Source organism: Cherax quadricarinatus, chromosome 85, assembly GCF_038502225.1.
Source record: "Cherax quadricarinatus isolate ZL_2023a chromosome 85, ASM3850222v1, whole genome shotgun sequence".
NCBI lineage: Eukaryota > Metazoa > Arthropoda > Malacostraca > Decapoda > Parastacidae > Cherax > Cherax quadricarinatus.
This window is the reverse complement of record NC_091376.1, coordinates 5,346,059-5,367,477: the sequence shown is the minus strand read 5'-3', so window position 1 is coordinate 5,367,477 and position 21,419 is coordinate 5,346,059. Positions and strand designations below refer to the sequence as shown.

The 21,419-nt window shown below is 45.5% G+C and overlaps 1 protein-coding gene across 2 annotated transcripts in view; it reads left to right on the top strand.

The window, feature by feature from the left end:
• The window catches only part of LOC128703144 (uncharacterized), a 226,303-nt gene extending 216,731 nt beyond the window's left edge, over positions 1–9,572 (top strand). For both annotated transcript variants that reach the window (XM_070103247.1, XM_070103248.1), the window contains exon 11: positions 9,435–9,572. In XM_070103247.1, the coding sequence (XP_069959348.1) occupies positions 9,435–9,509 (75 nt within the window). In that variant the 3' untranslated portion in view covers positions 9,510–9,572. The remainder of the gene's footprint in view (positions 1–9,434) is intronic.
• Positions 9,573–21,419: the final 11,847 nt, after the last annotated feature.

The following is a 21,419-nucleotide window of genomic DNA, read 5'->3' as shown; positions in this document are numbered from 1 at the left end:
GGAGAGGTTAAGGGAAATCAACCTGACGACACTGGAGGACAGGAGAGATAGGGGGGACATGATAACGACATACAAAATACTGAGAGGAATTGACAAGGTGGACAAAGACAGGATGTTCCAGAGATTGGACACAGTAACAAGGGGACACAGTTGGAAGTTGAAGACACAGATGAATCACAGGGATGTTAGGAAGTATTTCTTCAGCCACAGAGTAGTCAGTAAGTGGAATAGTTTGGGAAGCGATGTAGTGGAGGCAGGATCCATACATAGCTTTAAGCAGAGGTATGATAAAGCTCACGGTTCAGAGAGAGTGACCTAGTAGCGATCAGTGAAGAGGTGGGGCCAGGAGCTCGGACTCGACCCCCGCAACCTCAACTAGGTGAGGTGAGTACACACACACACTCACACTCTCACACACAGGAGCTAAGACTCGACCCCTGCAACCACAAATAGGTGAGTACACACACGCAACCACAAATAGGTGAGTACACACACACACACACACACACAACCACAAATAGGTGAGTACACACACACACACACACACACACACACACACACACACACACACACACACACACACACACACACACACTCACACACGCAACCACAAATAGGTGAGTACACACACACACACACACACACACACACACACACACACACACACACACACACACACACGCAACCACAAATAGGTGAGTACACACACACACACACACAACCACAAATAGGTGAGTACACACACACATGCAACCACAAATAGGTGAGTACACACACACACACACAACCACAAATAGGTGAGTACACACACACACGCAACCACAAATAGGTGAGTACACACACACACACACACACACACACACACACACATGCAACCACAAATAGGCGAGTACACACACACACACACACACACACACACACACACACACACACACACACACACACACAAACACACACACACACACCCGCAACCACAAATAGGTGAGTACACACACACACACACACACACTCACACACACACCTACACACCTACACACCTACACACACACACAACAGGCCTAGTGTCTAATCGACATGTGCCTAGGACAAAATGGTAACTAACACACACACACACACACACACGCAACCACAAATAGGTGAGTATGCACACACACACACACACACACGCAACCACAAATAGGTGAGTATGCACACACACACACACACACACACACACACACACACACACACACACACACACACACACACACACACACACACTCACACACACACACACACTCACACACACACACACACACACACACACACACACACACACACACACACACACACACACACACACACACACACACACACACACACACACACACACACACACACACACACACACACACACACACACACACACACACACACACACACACACACACACTGGAAAGGAAGATGGAAGAGAGGTTAGCAGCAGAATGCAGAAGGTGGAAGCAACAGGCCACAGCAGCAGAAATCAAGATAGAGAGATTAGAAGAGGAGCTGAGACATCTGAAACAGCACAGGGACAAAGATATTACAGAAGTAGCATCGGCAATGGCTACATCAAACACAGACAACAGGTCTGAAGGAAGCATGGAAACTAAACTGTATGCAGAGGTCCTGTCAAACCCACATGGGGCCAAAACAAAGACAGGGAGCACACTAGGATAGAATGAGAGGTTGGAAGACATTGAAGGAACTAGGACATGTGCAAGGACCTTACCAGATACCTGTGGGGGCCAGGAACAGGTGAGCAGGAAGGACAAACCAAGAAGCATAGGGGCCATAACTAGGGAAGGGACTGAAGGAAGGAACACTCCACGGGAAGGAACTAAAACACATCAGAGGATGCAATGGGAGTCACAGTGGGAGGTGGAAAGGGAGAGATCCGTGTTTGTCTATGGGCGAGACGAAGCTAAAGGGGAAACTTATGATGAAAGAAAGCAGGAGAAAAAAGCGATTGAAGATATCATGAAGGTGATAGGCGAGGGGGACATGACCCAGGTGGCAAATTTTCGGAGAATTGGGTGGTTCACAAAGAAAAGGACTCGGCCTCTCAAAGTAATTTTCAAGGCAGAATCAACCCGAACCATGATCCTGCAGGAAAAAGCACAGCTGAGAGGCAAGCAGGAGTTCCGGAGTGTGTACCTCGATCGAGACAGAACACAGGACAAATGGAAGACAATGAAAGAGAGAGTTCAAAAACGAAAGGAGAAATGGGAGGAAATGAAAAAGGAGAGCAGAATAACCCAGGATCAAATGGAAGGACAAACGCACCCCCCAGAAACACCTGCAGAAGGACTCCAGCCACGACACCCCCAAGGCAACTGAATAATCCAAACCAACCATCACACACCGATCCCTCTGTTTCCACCCCCTGCACCACAGTTACAGTATTAGAACAGAAGTTGAAGGTTTGGTACACAAATGCAGATGGATTAACGAATAAACATGAGGAATGGCAAGAAAGAATCAATGAGAAGTCCCCAGACATCATAGCAGTTACAGAAACAAAACTCACGGAGACAATAACAGATGCAATCTTTCCACCAGGATACCAGATCATGAGGAAATATAGAAGGGGCAGGGGGGGAGGTGGGATTGCTCTGCTCGTAAAAAAACAAATCGAAATTCGAGAAAATGGAAGGCATAGATGAGACGGGAGAAAGAGACTACATAGCAGGTACACTTCAGTCTGGGGAACACAAAGTGGTCATTGCAGTGATGTATAATCCACCACAGAACTGCAGGAGGCCAAAAGAGGAATATGAAGAGAGCAACAGAGCAATGGTGGACACACTTGCTGAGGTGGCAAGAAGAGCTCACTCCAGCAGAGCAAAGTTGCTGGTTATGGGGGATTTCAACCACAGGGAGATTGACTGGGAAAACCTGGAGCCACATGGGGGTCCTGAAACATGGAGAGCCAGGATGTTGGACGTGGTGCTGGAAAACCTCATGCACCAACATGTTAAGGACACTACCCGAGTGAGAGGGGAGGATGAACCAGCAAGATTGGACCTTGTGTTCACCCTGGGCAGCTCAGACATTGAGGACATCAAGTATGAGAGTCCCCTAGGAGCTAGCGACCACGTGGTTCTGTGCTTTGAATACATAGTAGAGCTGCAAGTGGAGAGAATAACAGGAGTTGAATGGGAAAAGCCTGACTATAAAAGAGGGGACTACATAGGGTTGAAGAACTTCCTGCGGGAGGTCCAGTGGGACAGAGAACTGGCAGGAAAGCCAGTAAATGAAATGATGGAATATGTAACAACAAAATGCAAGGAGGCAGTGGAAAGGTTTATTCCCAAGGGCAACAGTAACAACGGGAAGACCAGAACGAGCCCCTGGTTTACCCGACGGTGTAAGGAGGCAAAAACAAAATGCAATAGAGAATGGAAAAAGTACAGAAGGCAGAGAACACACGAAAATAGGGAGACCAGTCGCAGAGCCAGGAATGAGTACGCACAGGTAAGGAGGGAGGCCCAACGACAGTATGAAAATGACATAGCATCGAGAATCAAGACTGACCCAAAACTGTTGTATAGCCACATCAGGAGGAAGATAACAGTCAAAGACCAGGTGATCAGATTAAGGACAGAAGGTGGAGAACTCACAAGAAATGATCAGGAGGTATGTGAGGAGCTGAACAGGAGATTTAAGGAAGTTTTTACAGTAGAGACAGGAAGGGCCGTGGGAAGACAGCACAGAAGGGAACATCAAGAGGGAATATACCAACAAGTGTTGGATGACATACGAACAACTGAGGAGGAGGTGAAGAAACTCTTAAGTGACCTTGACACCTCAAAGGCGATGGGACCGGACAACATCTCCCCATGGGTCCTTAGAGAAGGAGCAGAGATGCTGTGCGTGCCTCTAACCACAATCTTCAACACATCCCTTGAAACTGGGCAACTACCTGAGAAATGGAAGACAGCTAATGTAGTCCCCATATTTAAGAAAGGAAACAGAAACGAGGCACTAAACTACAGACCTGTGTCTCTGACATGTATTGTGTGCAAAGTCATGGAGAAGATTATCAGGAGGAGAGTGGTCGAACACCTGGAAAAGAACAAGATTATAAATGAAAACCAGCATGGGTTCATGGAAGGCAAATCTTGTATCACAAACCTCCTGGAGTTTTATTACAAGGTAACAGAAGTAAGACACGAGAGAGAGGGGTGGGTAGATTGCATTTTCCTAGACTGCAGGAAGGCCTTTGACACAGTTCCCCACAAGAGATTAGTGCAGAAGCTGGAGGATCAGGCGCATGTAAAAGGGAGGGCACTGCAATGGATAGGGGAATATCTGACAGGGAGGCAGCAACGAGTCATGGAACGTGAAGAGGTATCACAGTGGGCGCCTGTTACGAGCGGGGTCCCACAGGGGTCAGTTCTAGGACCAGTGCTATTTTTGATATATGTGAACGACATGATGGAAGGAATAGACTCTGAAGTGTCCCTGTTCGCAGATGACGTGAAGTTGATGAGAAGAATTAAATCGGACGAGGATGAGGCAGGACTGCAAAGAGACCTGGACAGGCTGGACATGTGGTCCAGTAACTGGCTTCTCAAATTCAATCCAGCCAAATGCAAAGTCATGAAGATTGGGGAGGGGCAAAGAAGACCGCAGACAGAGTATAGGCTAGGTGGACAAAGACTACAGACCTCACTCAGGGAGAAAGACCTTGGGGTGACCATAACACCGAGCACATCACCGGAGGCACACATCAACCAAATAACCGCTGCAGCATACGGGCGCCTGGCAAACCTGAGAATAGCGTTCCGATACCTTAATAAGGAATCGTTTAAGACACTGTACACTGTGTATGTTAGGCCCATACTAGAGTATGCAGCTCCAGTCTGGAACCCACACCTGGTCAAGCACGTCAAGAAGTTAGAGAAAGTACAAAGGTTTGCAACAAGGCTAGTCCCAGAGCTCAAGGGAATGTCGTACGAGGAAAGGTTAAGGGAAATCGGACTGACGACACTGGAGGACAGAAGGGTCAGGGGAGACATGATAACGACATACAAGATACTGCGGGGAATAGACAAGGTGGACAGAGATAGGATGTTCCAGAGAGGGGACACAGGGACAAGGGGTCACAACTGGAAGCTGAAGACTCAGACGAGTCACAGGGACGTTAGGAAGTATTTCTTCAGTCATAGAGTCGTCAGGAAGTGGAATAGCCTAGCAAGTGAAGTAGTGGAGGCAGGAACCATACATAGTTTTAAGAAGAGGTATGACAAAGCTCAGGAAGCAGAGAGAGAGAGAGGACCCAGTAGCGATCAGTGAAGAGGCGGGGCCAGGAGCTGAGTCTCGACCCCTGCAACCACAATTAGGTGAGTACACACACACACACACACACACACACACACACACACACACACACACACACACACACACACACACACACCGTGTCTTCAGTTTATGTCCTGGAAATCAGTTAACCAAACTTGATGAAACTTAAGTAGTAGTAGACCATACTTAGTAGACCATACTTAGTAGACCATACTTAGTAGACCATACTTAGTAGACCATACTTAGTAGACCATACTTAGTAGACCATACTTAGTAGACCATACTTAGTAGACCATACTTAGTAGACCATACTTAGTAGACCATACTTAGTAGACCATACTTAGTAGACCATACTTAGTAGACCATACTTAGTAGACCATACTTAGTAGACCATACTTAGTAGACCATACTTAGTAGACCATACTTAGTAGACCATACTTAGTAGACCATACTTAGTAGACCATACTTAGTAGACCATACTTAGTAGACCATACTTAGTAGACCATACTTAGTAGACCACAATATGAGGGTACATGTAGTAGACGACAATATGAAGACACATGTAGTAGACCACAATATGAGGGTACATGTAGTAGACCACAATATGAGGACACATGTAGTAGACCACAATATGAGGACACATGTAATAGACCACAATATGAGGACACATGTAGTAGACCACAATATGAGGACACATGTAGTAGACCACAATATGAGGACACATGTAGTAGACCACAATATGAGGACACATGTAGTAGACCACAATATGAGGACACATGTAATAGACCACAATATGAGGACACATGTAGTAGACCACAATATGAGGACACATGTAGTAGACCACAATATGAGGACACATGTAGTAGACCACAATATGAGGGTACATGTAGTAGACCACAATATGAGGGTACATGTAGTAGACCACAATATGAGGACACATGTAATAGACCACAATATGAGGACACATGTAGTAGACCACAATATGAGGACACATGTAATAGACCACAATATGAGGACACATGTAATAGACCACAATATGAGGACACATGTAGTAGACCACAATATGAGGACACATGTAATAGACCACAATATGAGGACACATGTAATAGACCACAATATGAGGACACATGTAGTAGACCACAATATGAGGACACATGTAATAGACCACAATATGAGGACACATGTAATAGACCACAATATGAGGACACATGTAGTAGACCACAATATGAGGACACATGTAATAGACCACAATATGAGGACACATGTAGTAGACCACAATATGAGGGTACATGTAGTAGACCACAATATGAGGACACATGTAGTAGACCACAATATGAGGGTACATGTAGTAGACCACAATATGAGGACACATGTAATAGACCACAATATGAGGACACATGTAGTAGACCACAATATGAGGACACATGTAGTAGACCACAATATGAGGACACATGTAATAGACCACAATATGAGGGTACATGTAGTAGACCACAATATGAGGACACATGTAATAGACCACAATATAATAAAAAAATATTTTAAATTCAGCTTAAGATATATAATTTGTTGTAGGATTTAAATATAAAACAATACCACCTCAACGTCTCCAGGTTATTGTGTAAAAAATTAGATGATGTAGATTTGAAAGGTTTTAAAAAGGTAATGTTTTCAGTTTGATAGCACAGAAGAATAAGTTACTCATAAATTTGTATTACAGACTACCAAACCCATTAAAAATAGAGGCTACAAAACATATTAAAAATATAGGCTACCAAACCCATTAAAAATAGAGGCTACAAAACATATTAAAAATATAGGCTACAAAACCCATTAAAAATATAGGCTACAAAACCCATTAAAAATATAGGCTACAAAACCCATTAAAAATATAGGCTACAAAACCCATTAAAAATAGAGGCTACAAAACCCATTAAAAATAGAGGCTACAAAACCCATTAAAAATAGAGGCTACAAAACCCATTAAAAATATAGGCTACAAAACCCATTAAAAATATAGGCTACAAAACATATTAAAATTATAGGCTACAAAACCCATTAAAAATAGAGGCTACAAAACCCATTAAAAATAGAGGCTACAAAACCCATTAAAAATAGAGGCTACAAAACCCATTAAAAATAGAGGCTACAAAACCCATTAAAAATATAGGCTACAAAACCCATTAAAAATAGAGGCTACAAAACCCATTAAAAATATAGGCTACAAAACCCATTAAAAATAGAGGCTACAAAACCCATTAAAAATATAGGCTACAAAACCCATTAAAAATAGAGGCTACAAAAACCATTAAAAATAGAGGCTACAAAACCCATTAAAAATAGAGGCTACAAAATCCATTAAAAATAGAGGCTACAAAACCCATTAAAAATAGAGGCTACAAAACCCATTAAAAATATAGGCTACAAAACATATTAAAATTATAGGCTACAAAACCCATTAAAAATATAGGCTACAAAACCCATTAAAAATAAATGGTGCTGTGGTTAAGGCACACTAAAATTTTGAAGACGACCCGAATGGGCATTCTCTATTATTGCACAAAATTCAACAATTTCAAGTCTTTAACTATATTAGAATATCAGAAAATTTGCATCTCCTATACCTAAACTTATAGACTATCATCTTTCTCATTTAAATCATCAATATTAAAGATTTGAAACCGATCAGAAGAGGCATTCCCTGGTGACTGAAAAATCAATTTTACATTATGTTCAACAAAACTATCAACGTAAGTCTTAGGCATCACAGTAACAAAGACACACTTTTGTTGAGCAAAACTCACAAGTACTAAAAGATTGAAGGTAATTAGAAGAGGCATTATCTAGTTATCACAAAATTCAGTGATTTCAAGAATTTTAAATGTTAGTATATTGTTAAATTTATAGCCAGACAGGTTATCATCTCTGGTGTTATCTGTAACTGTTAGTATAATGTTAAATTTATAGCCAGACATGTTATCATCTCTGGTGCTATCTGTAACTGTTAGTATAATGTTAAATTTATAGCCAGACATGTTATCATCTCTGGTGTTATCTGTAACTGTTAGTATAATGTTAAATTTATAGCCAGACATGTTATCATCTCTGGTGTTATCTGTAACTGTTAGTATAATGTTAAATTTATAGCCAGACATGTTATCATCTCTGGTGTTATCTGTAACTGTTAGTATAATGTTAAATTTATAGACAGACATGTTATCATCTCTGGTGTTATCTGTAACTGTTAGTATAATGTTAAATTTATAGCCAGACATGTTATCATCTCTGGTGTTATCTGTAACTGTTAGTATAATGTTAAATTTATAGCCAGACATGTTATCATCTCTGGTGTTATCTGTAACTGTTAGTATAATGTTAAATTTATAGACAGACATGTTATCATCTCTGGTGTTATCTGTAACTGTTAGTATAATGTTAAATTTATAGCCAGACATGTTATCATCTCTGGTGTTATCTGTAACTGTTAGTATAATGTTAAATTTATAGACAGACATGTTATCATCTCTAGTGTTATCTGTAACTGTTAGTATCATGTTAAATTTATAGACAGACATGTTATCATCTCTAGTGTTATCTGTAACTGTTAGTATAATGTTAAATTTATAGCCAGACATGTTATCATCTCTGGTGTTATCTGTCCTATAAGATGCATCAACCAAGATATTTTATGGGGAAAAAATACCACACCATTTTAGAAATAAAATTGATAATTTAGCAGCTAGACACTCCAATAATAGTCTTAAGTAGGATGCACCAGTATTGAAAGTTTGAAGCCAACCAGAAGAGGCTTTTTCCAAGTTATCACATGGAAACCAAGAGGTAATGGTTTATGTACAGAAATATTAATCAAAAGGAACGTGCACACGCCAATAATTGTGTAAATTTTTCCATCTGGTTACAATATACAATACATATGAATCTGATTGGACTGAGAAGAGAAATAGAGAACTACTAAGATACCTAATTAGTGGGATACCTAATTACCTAATAGTTTCAGGAGAGACATTTTTAACTGTTTTCTTTATTTCTACTTAAATGTAAATTTATGTAAATATACACAAAACACTTACTGAGAATCATTCCTTCAGATTCGGTGGACGCGAGAGGGAGAACTGACGTGGACAGCCTTCACCGCACACAAGACCTCGGCAAGATTAAATTAACAGCCTTCACCGCACACAAGACCTCGGCAAGATTAAACTAACAGCCTTCACCGCACACAAGACCTCGGCAAGATTAAATTAACAGCCTTCACCGCACACAAGACCTCGGCAAGATTAAACTAACAGCCTTCACCGCACACAAGACCTCGGCAAGATTAAACTAGCAGCCTTCACCGCACACAAGACCTCGGCAAGATTAAACTAACAGCCTTCACCGCACACAAGACCTCGGCAAGATTAAACTAACAGCCTTCACCGCACACAAGACCTCGGCAAGATTAAACTAACAGCCTTCACCGCACACAAGACCTCGGCAAGATTAAACTAACAGCCTTCACCGCACACAAGACCTCGGCAAGATTAAACTAACAGCCTTCACCGCACACAAGACCTCGGCAAGATTAAACTAACAGCCTTCACCGCACACAAGACCTCGGCAAGATTAAACTAACAGCCTTCACCGCACACAAGACCTCGGCAAGATTAAACTAACAGCCTTCACCGCACACAAGACCTCGGCAAGATTAAACTAACAGCCTTCACCGCACACAAGACCTCGGCAAGATTAAACTAACAGCCTTCACCGCACACAAGACCTCGGCAAGATTAAACTAACAGCCTTCACCGCACACAAGACCTCGGCAAGATTAAACTAACAGCCTTCACCGCACACAAGACCTCGGCAAGATTAAACTAACAGCCTTCACCGCACACAAGACCTCGGCAAGATTAGACTAACAGCCTTCACCGCACACAAGACCTCGGCAAGATTAAACTAACAGCCTTCACCGCACACAAGACCTTGGTCAGGCTTCACCGCACGCAAGAAATTGGCCAGGCTTCACCGAACGCAAGAAATTGGCCAGCCTCAACCGCACACAAGACCTTGACCAGCCTCCACCGCACACAAAACCTTGGCCAGCATCCACCGCACGCAAGACCTTGGCCAGTCTTCACCGCACACAAGACCTTGGCCAGCCTTCACCGCACACAAGACCTTGGCCAGTCTTCACCGCACACAAGACCTTGGCCAGTCTTCAGCACACAAGACCTTGGCCAGCCTTCACCGCATGCAAGACCTTGGCCAGTCTTCACTGCACACAAGACCTTGACCAGCCTTCACTGCACACAAGACCTTGGCCAGCCTTCACCGCACACAAGACCTTGGCCAACCTTCACCACACGCAACAAATTGGCCAGCCTCCACCGCACACAAGACCTTGGCCAGCCTCCACTGCACGCAAGACCTTGGCCAGCCTTCACCGCACGCAAGAAATTGGCCAGCCTCCACCGCACACAAGACCTTGACCAGCCTCCACCGCACACAAGACTTTGGCCAGCCTTCACCGCACACAAAACCTTGGCCAGCATCCACCGCACGCAAGACCTTGGCCAGTCTTCACCGCACACAAGACCTTGGCCAGCCTTCACCGCACACAAAACCTTGACCAGTCTTCACCGCACACAAGACCTTGGCCAGTCTTCAGCACACAAGACCTTGGCCAGCCTTCACCAGGCACAAGACCTTGGCCAGCCTTCACCGCACACAAGACCTTGGCCAGCCTTCACCGCACACAAGACCTTGGCCAGCCTTCACCGCACACAAGACCTTGGCCAGTCTTCACCGCACACGAGACCTTGGCCAGCCTTCACCGCACACAAGACCTTGGCCAGCCTTCACCGCACACAAGACCTTGGCCAGCCTTCACCGCACACAAGACCTTGGCCAGCATCCACTGCACACAAGACCTTGGCCAGCATCCATCGCACACAAGACCTTGGCCAGCCTCCACCGCACACAAGACCTTGGCCAGCCTTCACCGCACACAAGACCTTGACCAGCCTCCACAGCACACAAGACCTTGGCCAGCCTTCACCGCACATCTCAGTAGTAGTAACCAGTTACCAGTAACCAGTGTACCGTTGACTCAACGACCAACCGTCTTTGCCTGAGTCACTATCTGAACTCATATTGCGCTGACCTGGCATTATTCAAAGACCCTCTATGGGTACGTGGGCGGCCAGCCAGTCAGTCAGTGTTAGGAGTGTGAGCAAGGAGGCAGGCCACGGCTGTAAGGGCGCAACCCACCTTATCTGTAATTATACGTACAACCAGCCTACGTGAGTATTTCTTACCTAATCCATGTGTCGAACTCCCACATGATAAATGGTGGCAGCGGTGGGATTGAACTCTTGGATAGTCAAGGTCCATCTAGCTAACCTTCCAGTAGGTTATAATGTTTAATTGTTGTGTACTTTGACATTGTATAGAATCAGCCCAAGCCGTATACCTGCCATCTCTAGTTTGTATTAGTTGTATGTCGGGACGACATACGTTAGCGTCGCCGAGCTCTCAGTAGTAGTAACCAGTTACCAGTAACCAGTGTACCGTTGACTCAACGACCAACCGTCTTTGCCTGAGTCACTATCTGAACTCATATTGCGCTGACCTGGCATTATTCAAAGACCCTCTATGGGTACGTGGGCGGCCAGCCAGTCAGTCAGTGTTAGGAGTGTGAGCAAGGAGGCAGGCCACGGCTGTAAGGGCGCAACCCACCTTATCTGTAATTATACGTACAACCAGCCTACGTGAGTATTTCTTACCTAATCCACGTGTCGAACTCCCACATGATACACACATGACCTTGACCAGCCTTCGCCGCACACAAGACCTTGGCCAGTCTTCACCGCACACAAGACCTTTGCAAGCCTTCACCGTGCACAAGACCTTGGCCAGCCTTCACCGCACACAAGACCTTGGCCAGACTTCACCGCACACAAGACGTTGGCCAGCCTTCACCGCACACAAGACCTTGGCCAGCCTTCACTGCACTTAAGACCTTGGCCAGCCTCCACCGCACACAAGACCTTGGCCAGACTTCACCGCACACAAGACCTTGGCCAGTCTTCACTGCACACAAGACCTTGGCCAGTCTTCACCGCATTCAAGATCTTGGACAATCTTCACCGCACTCAAGACCTTGGCCAGTCTTCACCGCACACAAAATCTTGGCCAGCCTTCACCGCACACAAGACGTTAGCCAGCCCTCACCACACACAAGACCTTGGCCAGCCTTCACCACACACAAGACCTTGGCCAGCACCCACCGCACACAAGACCTTGGCCAGTCTTCATCGCACACAACACCTTGGCCGGCCTTCATCGCACATAACACCTTGGCCAGCCTTCAACGCACACAAGACCTTGGCCAGCCTTCACCTCTCACAAGACCTTGGCCAGCCTTCACCTCTCACAAGACCTTGGCCAGCCTTCATCGCACACAAGACCTTGGCCAGCCTTCAACGCACACAAGACCTTGGCCAGCCTTCATCTCTCACAAGACCTTGGCCAGCCTTCACCGCACACAAGACTTTGGCCAGCCTTCACCGCACACAAGTCCTTGGCCAGCCCTCACCGCACACAAGACCTTGGCCAGTCTTCATCGCACACAAGACCTTGGCCAGTGTTCACCACACACAAGACCTTGGCCAACCTTCATCACACACAAGACCTTGGCCAGTCTTCACCGCACACAAGACCATGGCCAGTCTTCACCGCACACAAGACCATAGCCAGTCTTCACCGCACACAAGACCATGGCCAGTCTTCACCGCGCACAAGACCATCGCCAGTCTTCACTGCATTCAAGACCATGGCCAGTCTTCACCGCATTCAAGACCTTGGCCAGCCTTCACCACACACAAAACCTTGGCCAGCCTTCACCGCACACAAGACCTTGGACAGTCTTCACCGCACACAAGACTATGGCCAGTCTTCACCGCGCACAAGACCATCGCCAGTCTTCACCGCATTCAAGACCATGGCCAGTCTTCACCGCATTCAAGACCTTGGCCAGCCTTCACCACACACAAAACCTTGGCCAGCCTTCACCACACACAAGACCTTGGCCAGCCTTCACCGCACATAAGACCTTGGCCAACCTCCACCGCACACAAGACCATGGCCAGTCTTCACCGCGCACAAGACCATCGCCAGTCTTCACCGCATTCAAGACCATGGCCAGTCTTCACCGCATTCAAGACCTTGGCCAGCCTTCACCACACACAAAACCTTGGCCAGCCTTCACCGCACACAAGACCTTGGACAGTCTTCACCGCACACAAGACTATGGCCAGTCTTCACCGCGCACAAGACCATCGCCAGTCTTCACCGCATTCAAGACCATGGCCAGTCTTCACCGCATTCAAGACCTTGGCCAGCCTTCACCACACACAAAACCTTGGCCAGCCTTCACCGCACACAAGACCTTGGCCAGCCTTCACCGCACATAAGACCTTGGCCAACCTCCACCGCACACAAGACCTTGGCCAGCCTCCACCGCACACAAGACCTTCGCCAGCCTTCACCGAACACAAGACCTTGGCCAGCCTTCACCGAACACAAGACCTTGGCCAGCCTCCACCGAGCACAAGACCTTGGCCAGCCTCCACCGAACACAAGATCTTGGCCTGCCTCCACCGCACTCTACCTTTTCTCCTAGTCTCTTGCACGTTATTGTATCGAACACTTTCTTACAGTCTAAAAAAGGTGCGATTGACCTAGCCCTCTCTCTCTCTCTCTCTCTCTCTCGCCTAACTCTCGTCACCTCGTCATAGAACTCTCTCGCCTAACTCTCGTCACCTCGTCATAGAACTCTCTCGCCTAACTCTCGTCACCTCGTCATAGAACTCTCTCGCCTAACTCTCGTCACCTCGTCATAGAACTCTCTCGCCTAACTCTCGTCACCTCGTCATAGAACTCTAGCAGACTTCTAAGACCGTTCTTCTGTTGTTTAGGAATCTTCTGGTTTTAGTTACTTGACTACTCATCTCTTGATAACCTTCTTCATAACCTCACATACTATGCATATTAATTACCCTGGCATGTAGTTTAATACTACCTGTGTGTCCCTTCCAGCTGACCTATTTCAGTTTTGTTAGTGAGTCATCCAGCTCCTCTTCTCTCTCTGAGCTCAGATGTTGTCTGGTCCATTCCTCTTCTCCCTCTCTCAGAACTCACAGATATTGTCTGGTCTCAGTTCCTCTTCTCCCTCTCTCAGAACTCACAGATATTGTCTGGTCTCAGTTCCTCTTCCTCCTCTCTCAGAACTCACAGATATTGTCTGGTCTCAGTTCCTCTTCTCCCTCTCTCAGAACTCAGATATTGTCTGGTCTCAGTTCCTCTTCTCCCTCTCTCAGAACTCACAGATATTGTCTGGTCTCAGTTCCTCTTCTCCCTCTCTCAGAACTCACAGATATTGTCTGGTCTCAGTTCCTCTTCTCCCTCTCTCAGAACTCAGATATTGTCTGGTCTCAGTTCCTCTTCTCCCTCTCTCAGAACTCACAGATATTGTCTGGTCTCAGTTCCTCTTCTTCCTCTCTCAGAACTCACAGATATTGTCTGGTCTCAGTTCCTCTTCTTCCTCTCTCAGAACTCACAGATATTGTCTGGTCTTAGTTCCTCTTCTCCCTCTCTCAGATCTCAGATATTGTCTGATCTTAGTTCCTCTTTTCCCTCTCTCAGATCTCACAGATATTGTCTGGTCCAGGTCCTCTTCTCCCTCTCTCAAAACTCAGATATTGTCTGATCTCAGTTCCTCTTCTCCCTCAGATCTCACAGATATTATCTGATCTCAGTTCCTCTTCTCCCTCTCTCAGATCTCACAGATATTGTCTGGTCCAGTTCCTCTTCTCCCTCTCTCAGAACTCACAGATATTGTCTGGTCTCAGTTCCTCTTCTCCCTCTCTCAGAACTCACAGATATTGTCTGGTCTCAGTTCCTCTTCTCCCTCTCTCAGAACTCACAGATATTGTCTGGTCTCAGTTCCTCTTCTCCCTCTCTCAGAACTCACGGAGAATATAACTGGTATATTTGTGTCTAACATAAGGAATAATATTAGGAGAGAAGTAATTAAAATAAATGCTATAGAAATGCAGTTAGAATTAGTAGATCTATAACCCACTGTGAAAACATGAACGTAGATAAGTATGTTTATGGAGCAACTTGCAATGTAAACAGACTGACTGATGTTAGGTAAGACACATATGCAACAGTTAGGTATCTTTATTATGAAACGTTTCGCCTACACAGTAGGCTTCTTCAGTCAAGTACAGAAAAGTTGATAGAAGCAGAAGATACTTGAAGACGATGTAATCAGTCCATCACCCTTAAAGTTTTGAGGTGGTCAGTCCCTCAGTCTGGAGAAGAGCATTGTTCCATAGTATGAAACAATATGGAGAAGAAGTGACAGGATGGAGCTTTTTATAGCGCCAAGAGGTGAGACGTAGGCCACTAGGAGAGGTAAGAACTCAGATGTTGAGAGGTCAGGTCCCTCTCAAATCCAGCCCCTCTCACTAGTGGAAGTTGTCGAAGTTGATTGCAGGTCTGTACCAAGATACCCTTGGTACAGACCTGCAATCAACTTCGACAACTTCCACTAGTGAGAGGGGCTGGATTTGAGAGGGACCTGACCTCTCAACATCTGAGTTCCTACCTCTCCTAGTGGCCTACGTCTCACCTCTTGGCGCTATAAAAAGATCCATCCTGTCACTTCTTCTCCATATTGTTTCATACTATGGAACAATGCTCTTCTCCAGACTGAGGGACTGACCACCTCAAAACTTTAAGGGTGATGGACTGATTACATCGTCTTCAAGTATCTTCTGCTTCTATCAACTTTTCTGTACTTGACTGAAGAAGCCTACTGTGTAGGCGAAACGTTTCATAATAAAGATACCTAACTGTTGCATATGTGTCTTACCTAACAACCTGTCGGTATTTTATACCATTTTAATGTTCAGACTGACTGATGTTGTAGTGGCCAGGCTTAGGCTTGGTTACAAGTACTTCTGACAGTTTAGGAGACATACAAATGATGATCAGACTAAATGCAAAGTATGTTGCGAGCCCTATGGTCAGTATCCTGAACACTGTGTGCTTAAATGTCCACTCATTGAAGAATATTGAGATAGTAAGCATAATAACCTATGTGACATGTGAAGGTTTCTTATTAATGAAAATAAGATACCAGATATATTACGCAAATTTCTTAAACACCACATTCGTCTCTCGACCTGCGGGGAGAGAGGACGCTTCTACAGTTTCTCTTGCACGCCACCTGGTGAGGAAAACATAGCATTGGCACCAAGATGGCGGACCGAATGAGCCGGCGCATGAATACTGTCTGCATCGAGCTGATCAGGGGATCTTTAAGCAGCGCCACGATGAACGTTCTCCTGCCAAGCATTATCAGGGACGTTTATGGCATCCCCAATGAAGAGTTGTACGGTGTGGTGCTAAATGGTATGTCAAGGGTCTTCGTGAAGTTCATGAGGGCCGACTTCTACTCCAGCATCGTCGACGAATTTCAAGAAAGGAGGATGAGCGCCAATTCGGCAGTGGAAGTATGCTTGCATGATGTTTCTAAGTATTTTACTTGGGTGAAGGTACGGAATGTACCTTTTGAAGTGACAGCATACAGCCTACAGGATGTGTTCAGTGGTTATGGGACTGTACACTCGGCGAGCATGGGAATGTGGAGGGACAGCCCCTACGAGGGGCTGCCGGAAGGGTTCTTCACACTGAAAATGACCCTGAGGAGGCCGATACCATCATACGTCACATTGCATGGTTATAGAACTCAGGTTTTTGTACATTATGCGGGGCAGCGGAAGACGTGCCATTTATGTGACTCTTATGAGCACATGGCGGCACAATGCCCCAGGAGACAGGGCCCTAGGGTTCCAGAAAAACCTTCTGAAGACAAGCAGTTAGAAGCCTTGGACGTTATGACGGGTGATGTGGAAGGCCAGGGGAAGGGCCTATGGAGTGAGGAGGTTGAAAGAGCAGAGGTGGCTTTGGAGACGTGTGTTACACTACCAGAGGAAACGGGGGGGAGGGAATATTGCTGTCAGACAGACCGTTAGGTACTACAGATTCAGCTCAGGAAGGGATTTTGGAGGCTGTGCTGAAGGATTTTTGGGAAGAGTCGGAGCATAGTGTGGAAGACGATGTGAGGTTAGGTGATGTCAAGGTGATGGATGATCAGAAACGGGGTAAGGAAGACTTGAGTGAGGTTAGGATGGAGAGCAATGTGGTGGTGGAGGTCCATCAAGAAGATGTGATTGAAGAAGATATGTGTGTAGAGGGTAGCTCCCGCAAGATATCAGTGGGGGCATCAGACATGGATGGGGTCCTCACACCAGCGCAGCGGCCTGGGAAGAAGGTTTGGGCAGCTGTGGTGGAAATGGCGAGACAGGGAGGGGGGGAGCAATGGAAAGATCGGCGGGAAGGGACAGGAAGGGGTTGGAGGGCAGGAACGACGGATTGCTAGAGATGGACCGAGACCTATGAAAGGAGGATCAAGTAAGCTTCAGCGGCATAGGGGTAAGCCGCCATTCTTGTAATTTCAGGTGTGTAACTTTCAATGTAAACGGTCTTAAGACCGAGGTCAAGAGGGTATGGTTAGTGGTTTTAAGGAGATTTAGTATTGATGTCTGTTTTTTGCAGGAACATAACCATAGGTTAGGATGTGAGTTGGTTTTGAAAGGTTATAGGTTGTTTACCAGTGATGCTTTGAGGTTGAAAGGAGGTGTGGCTGTGGCGGTAAAGGAGACCAGTCCTTTGCGTATCCTGGGTTGGTAGGAGGGGGGAGGGTGTCAGGGTGGATGGGTTTTGGGGGGCCGGGAGGGTTTGTTTTGTAGGTGTGTACATGCCAGCAACTAGTAACGCTAGGGTGAAGGTGGATTTTGTATGCGATGTCTTGGTGTATCATTTGAGAGGCTTGCCGGCTTTTACAGTGTTTGGCGGGGATTGGAATTGTGTAATTAGGAATGGGGATGTTGTTCCGAGGGGGGCGGGTTGTGTTTTGGGGGCTCTGAGAAACGTTTTGCGGGATGTTGGAGTGGTAGATGTGGTGGGGAGTAGGGGATATGGAGTGGAGCACACTTTTATCCATAGGGGATATGCGGCATGGTTAGATAGAATTTATGTTAGGCAAGGAATAGGTGTGGAGAGGGTGAGGACTATAGATGTGGGTTTTTCTGATCATCGTGCTGTTATAGCAGACTTGAGGGTAGATGGTATAGTGCGAGTTTATACGGGATACTGGAAATTGAATGTGAGGCTCCTTAGGGACGAGGGTGACGCTACAGGATTTGAGGATTGGTGGAAATCCATTTGGGAGACTAGGAATAGGGAGATGGATTTGCTGGATTGGTGGGAAATGAGGGCTAAAGTTGGAATTGCGAATTTTTTTAAAGTATGGGGTAAGGAGATGGCGAGGTGGAGCTATGGTCTACAAAATTATCTTGAAGGTCAGTTAAATGACTGTTACTCAGAGGACCGAGTGGGGCGGAGTGAGGACATGGAACGTTTGCGAAATAGGTTGGCGGAAATCCATAATGAAAAGCTTGAGGCAATTAGAGTTAGAGTGGGGTTGGAGGATGTTTTAAGGGGGGATAGGCCGTCGGGATTTGTACTCAAGAAGTTTAAGGAAAGGCAGACAAAAACCACCTTGGTGTATATAGTGGCAGGAAAAGGGGGGGGGGTGGATTTGAGGAGGGTCAAGGTCTATCCATCACAGAACATATTAGTTTGTATGCCGATTTCTGGTTTAGGGAGAAATGGAAGAGGGTTGGCGGGGGAGTGGGTGAGGGACGGTTTGGGGATGAGGGGTTTAATAGGGTTATAAGTGAGCAGGACAGTGACAGACTCGAGAGTAGTATTAGTGTAGAGGAGGTGGAGGAGGCAGTTTTTGGGCTGTGCCAGGGTAAAACCCCTGGAATAGATGGCATACCCAACGATTTTTATAGGTGTCATTGGGGGAGTGTATGGCATTGTCTGGTGGGGGTTTTGAATTGTATGTTAGGTAGTGGGAGGATGGGACAATCGCAAAGAATGGGTGTCACGGTTTTAGTGCCCAAAAAGAAGGAATGCCGAGTTTTGAATGATTACCGTGCGATTATGTTAATGTGCTCGGACTACAAGATTTTTGCTAAGATTTTAGGCAACAGAATGAGGAAAGTGTTGGATTTAGTGTTACATACGGGGCAGTTGGGAATTCCGGGAAGAAGGATGAGGGATGGACATGGTTTTATTTGGGATTTTCTAGAGAGTTGTATGGGAGGGGGAATACTAGGTTTAGATTGGGAGAACGCATATGATTGCGTGGACAGAGATTTCTTAGGGGTTTGCTTAGAGAGGTTTGGGTTTCGGGAGGGGGTAGTGAGGTGGGTAAACACCCTGTATGCTGAGGCGGAGGTGAGGGTACAGGTCTTATTTTAGCGTGTACTGTTTGCTATAATAGGATGTTGTTATAATACTTGTTACCTCCAGAAATAACCTGGTACTAGTAGCGTAAAAGATTGTTTTTTTTTTTGTATTCCTGTACTCTTATTATGCATCATTTGTACTTTTGTAAGGTTTCTTAAATAAAATCTAAAAAAAAAATTCTTAAATTTGCTTGTAACAGATAAGTGAACTATAGATATAAGTCCAGATGTAATTTGTGACCAGGTGTGGACGTATCAGTGGCTCATTACTTTGTAATTTGTTCATGACTGTAACCATGTATAGGAGTGAGGCTGATTCATTACCTCTGTAACTTACCATGATTGTGACCAGATCTACCTGGAGTTCATTACCTCTGTAACTTGCCATGATTGTGACCAGATCTATCTGGAGTTCATTACCTTTGTAACTTGTCATGATTGTGACCAGATCTACCTGGAGTTCATTACCTCTGTAACTTGCCATGATTGTGACCAGATCTACCTGGAGTTCTTTACCTTTGTAACTTGCCATGATTGTGACCAGATCTACCTGGAGTTCTTTACCTTTGTAACTAGTTCAGCTATCATAACTTTGGGGTCCAGTCCCTGGACCCATTATGTACCTCTGTAATCTTTTGGCTACCACCCACAGGATGGGTATGGGGTGCATAATAAAGATATTAAACTAACTGTACTCCCGTTAACCTTTTTGGGGGCTAGTTCCTAGATCTTTTGTCTCCATATGCTCCTGCGCTGCCCTCCACAGGATGGATATGAGGTAAACAATAAAGTAACCACTTCTAATCTAATCTAATCCAGTTCCTGTTTTTCCCCTGTCTTTCAGAACTCACAGATATTGTCTGGTCTCACTGCCTACAAGGCCTCACTCAATTCTTTCTTCATCTCTTCTATTAAGTTTTAGGTGTCCCACAATTTTTTTTATGATTTCCCTGCTCTCTTAAAAATTAAATAATTTTCTTCACAAAGGGAACGTTTGACAGCGCTTTATACAAAGTTTGAATAAAAGTAAAAATACAGCAAAAAGTTTAAACGTTTAATAAACGCTGCTGCTACTCTGTAGTACACAGTAGCAATAGTTACTGTAGTACACAGTAGCAACAGCTACTGTAGTACACAGTAGCAATAGTTACTGTAGTACACAGTAGCAACAGCTACTGTAGTACACAGTAGCAATAGTTACTGTAGTACACAGTAGCAACAGCTACTGTAGTACACAGTAGCAATAGTTACTGTAGTACACAGTAGCAACAGCTACTGTAGTACACAGTAGCAATAGTTACTGTAGTACACAGTAGCAACAGCTACTGTAGTACACAGTAGCAACAGCTACTGTAATACACAGTTTACCTGGAGTTTACCTGGAGAGAGTTCCGGGGGTCAACGCCCCCGCGGCCCAGTCTGTGACCAGGCCTCCTGGTGGATCAGAGCCTGATCAACCAGGCTGTTGCTGCTGGCTGCACGCAAACCAACGTACGAGCCACAGTCTGGCTGATCAGGAACTGACTTTAGGTGCTTGTCCAGTGCCAGCTTGAAGACTGCCAGGGGTCTGTTGGTAATCCCCCTTATGTATGCTGGGAGGCAGTTGAACAGTCTCGGGCCCCTGACACTTATTGTATG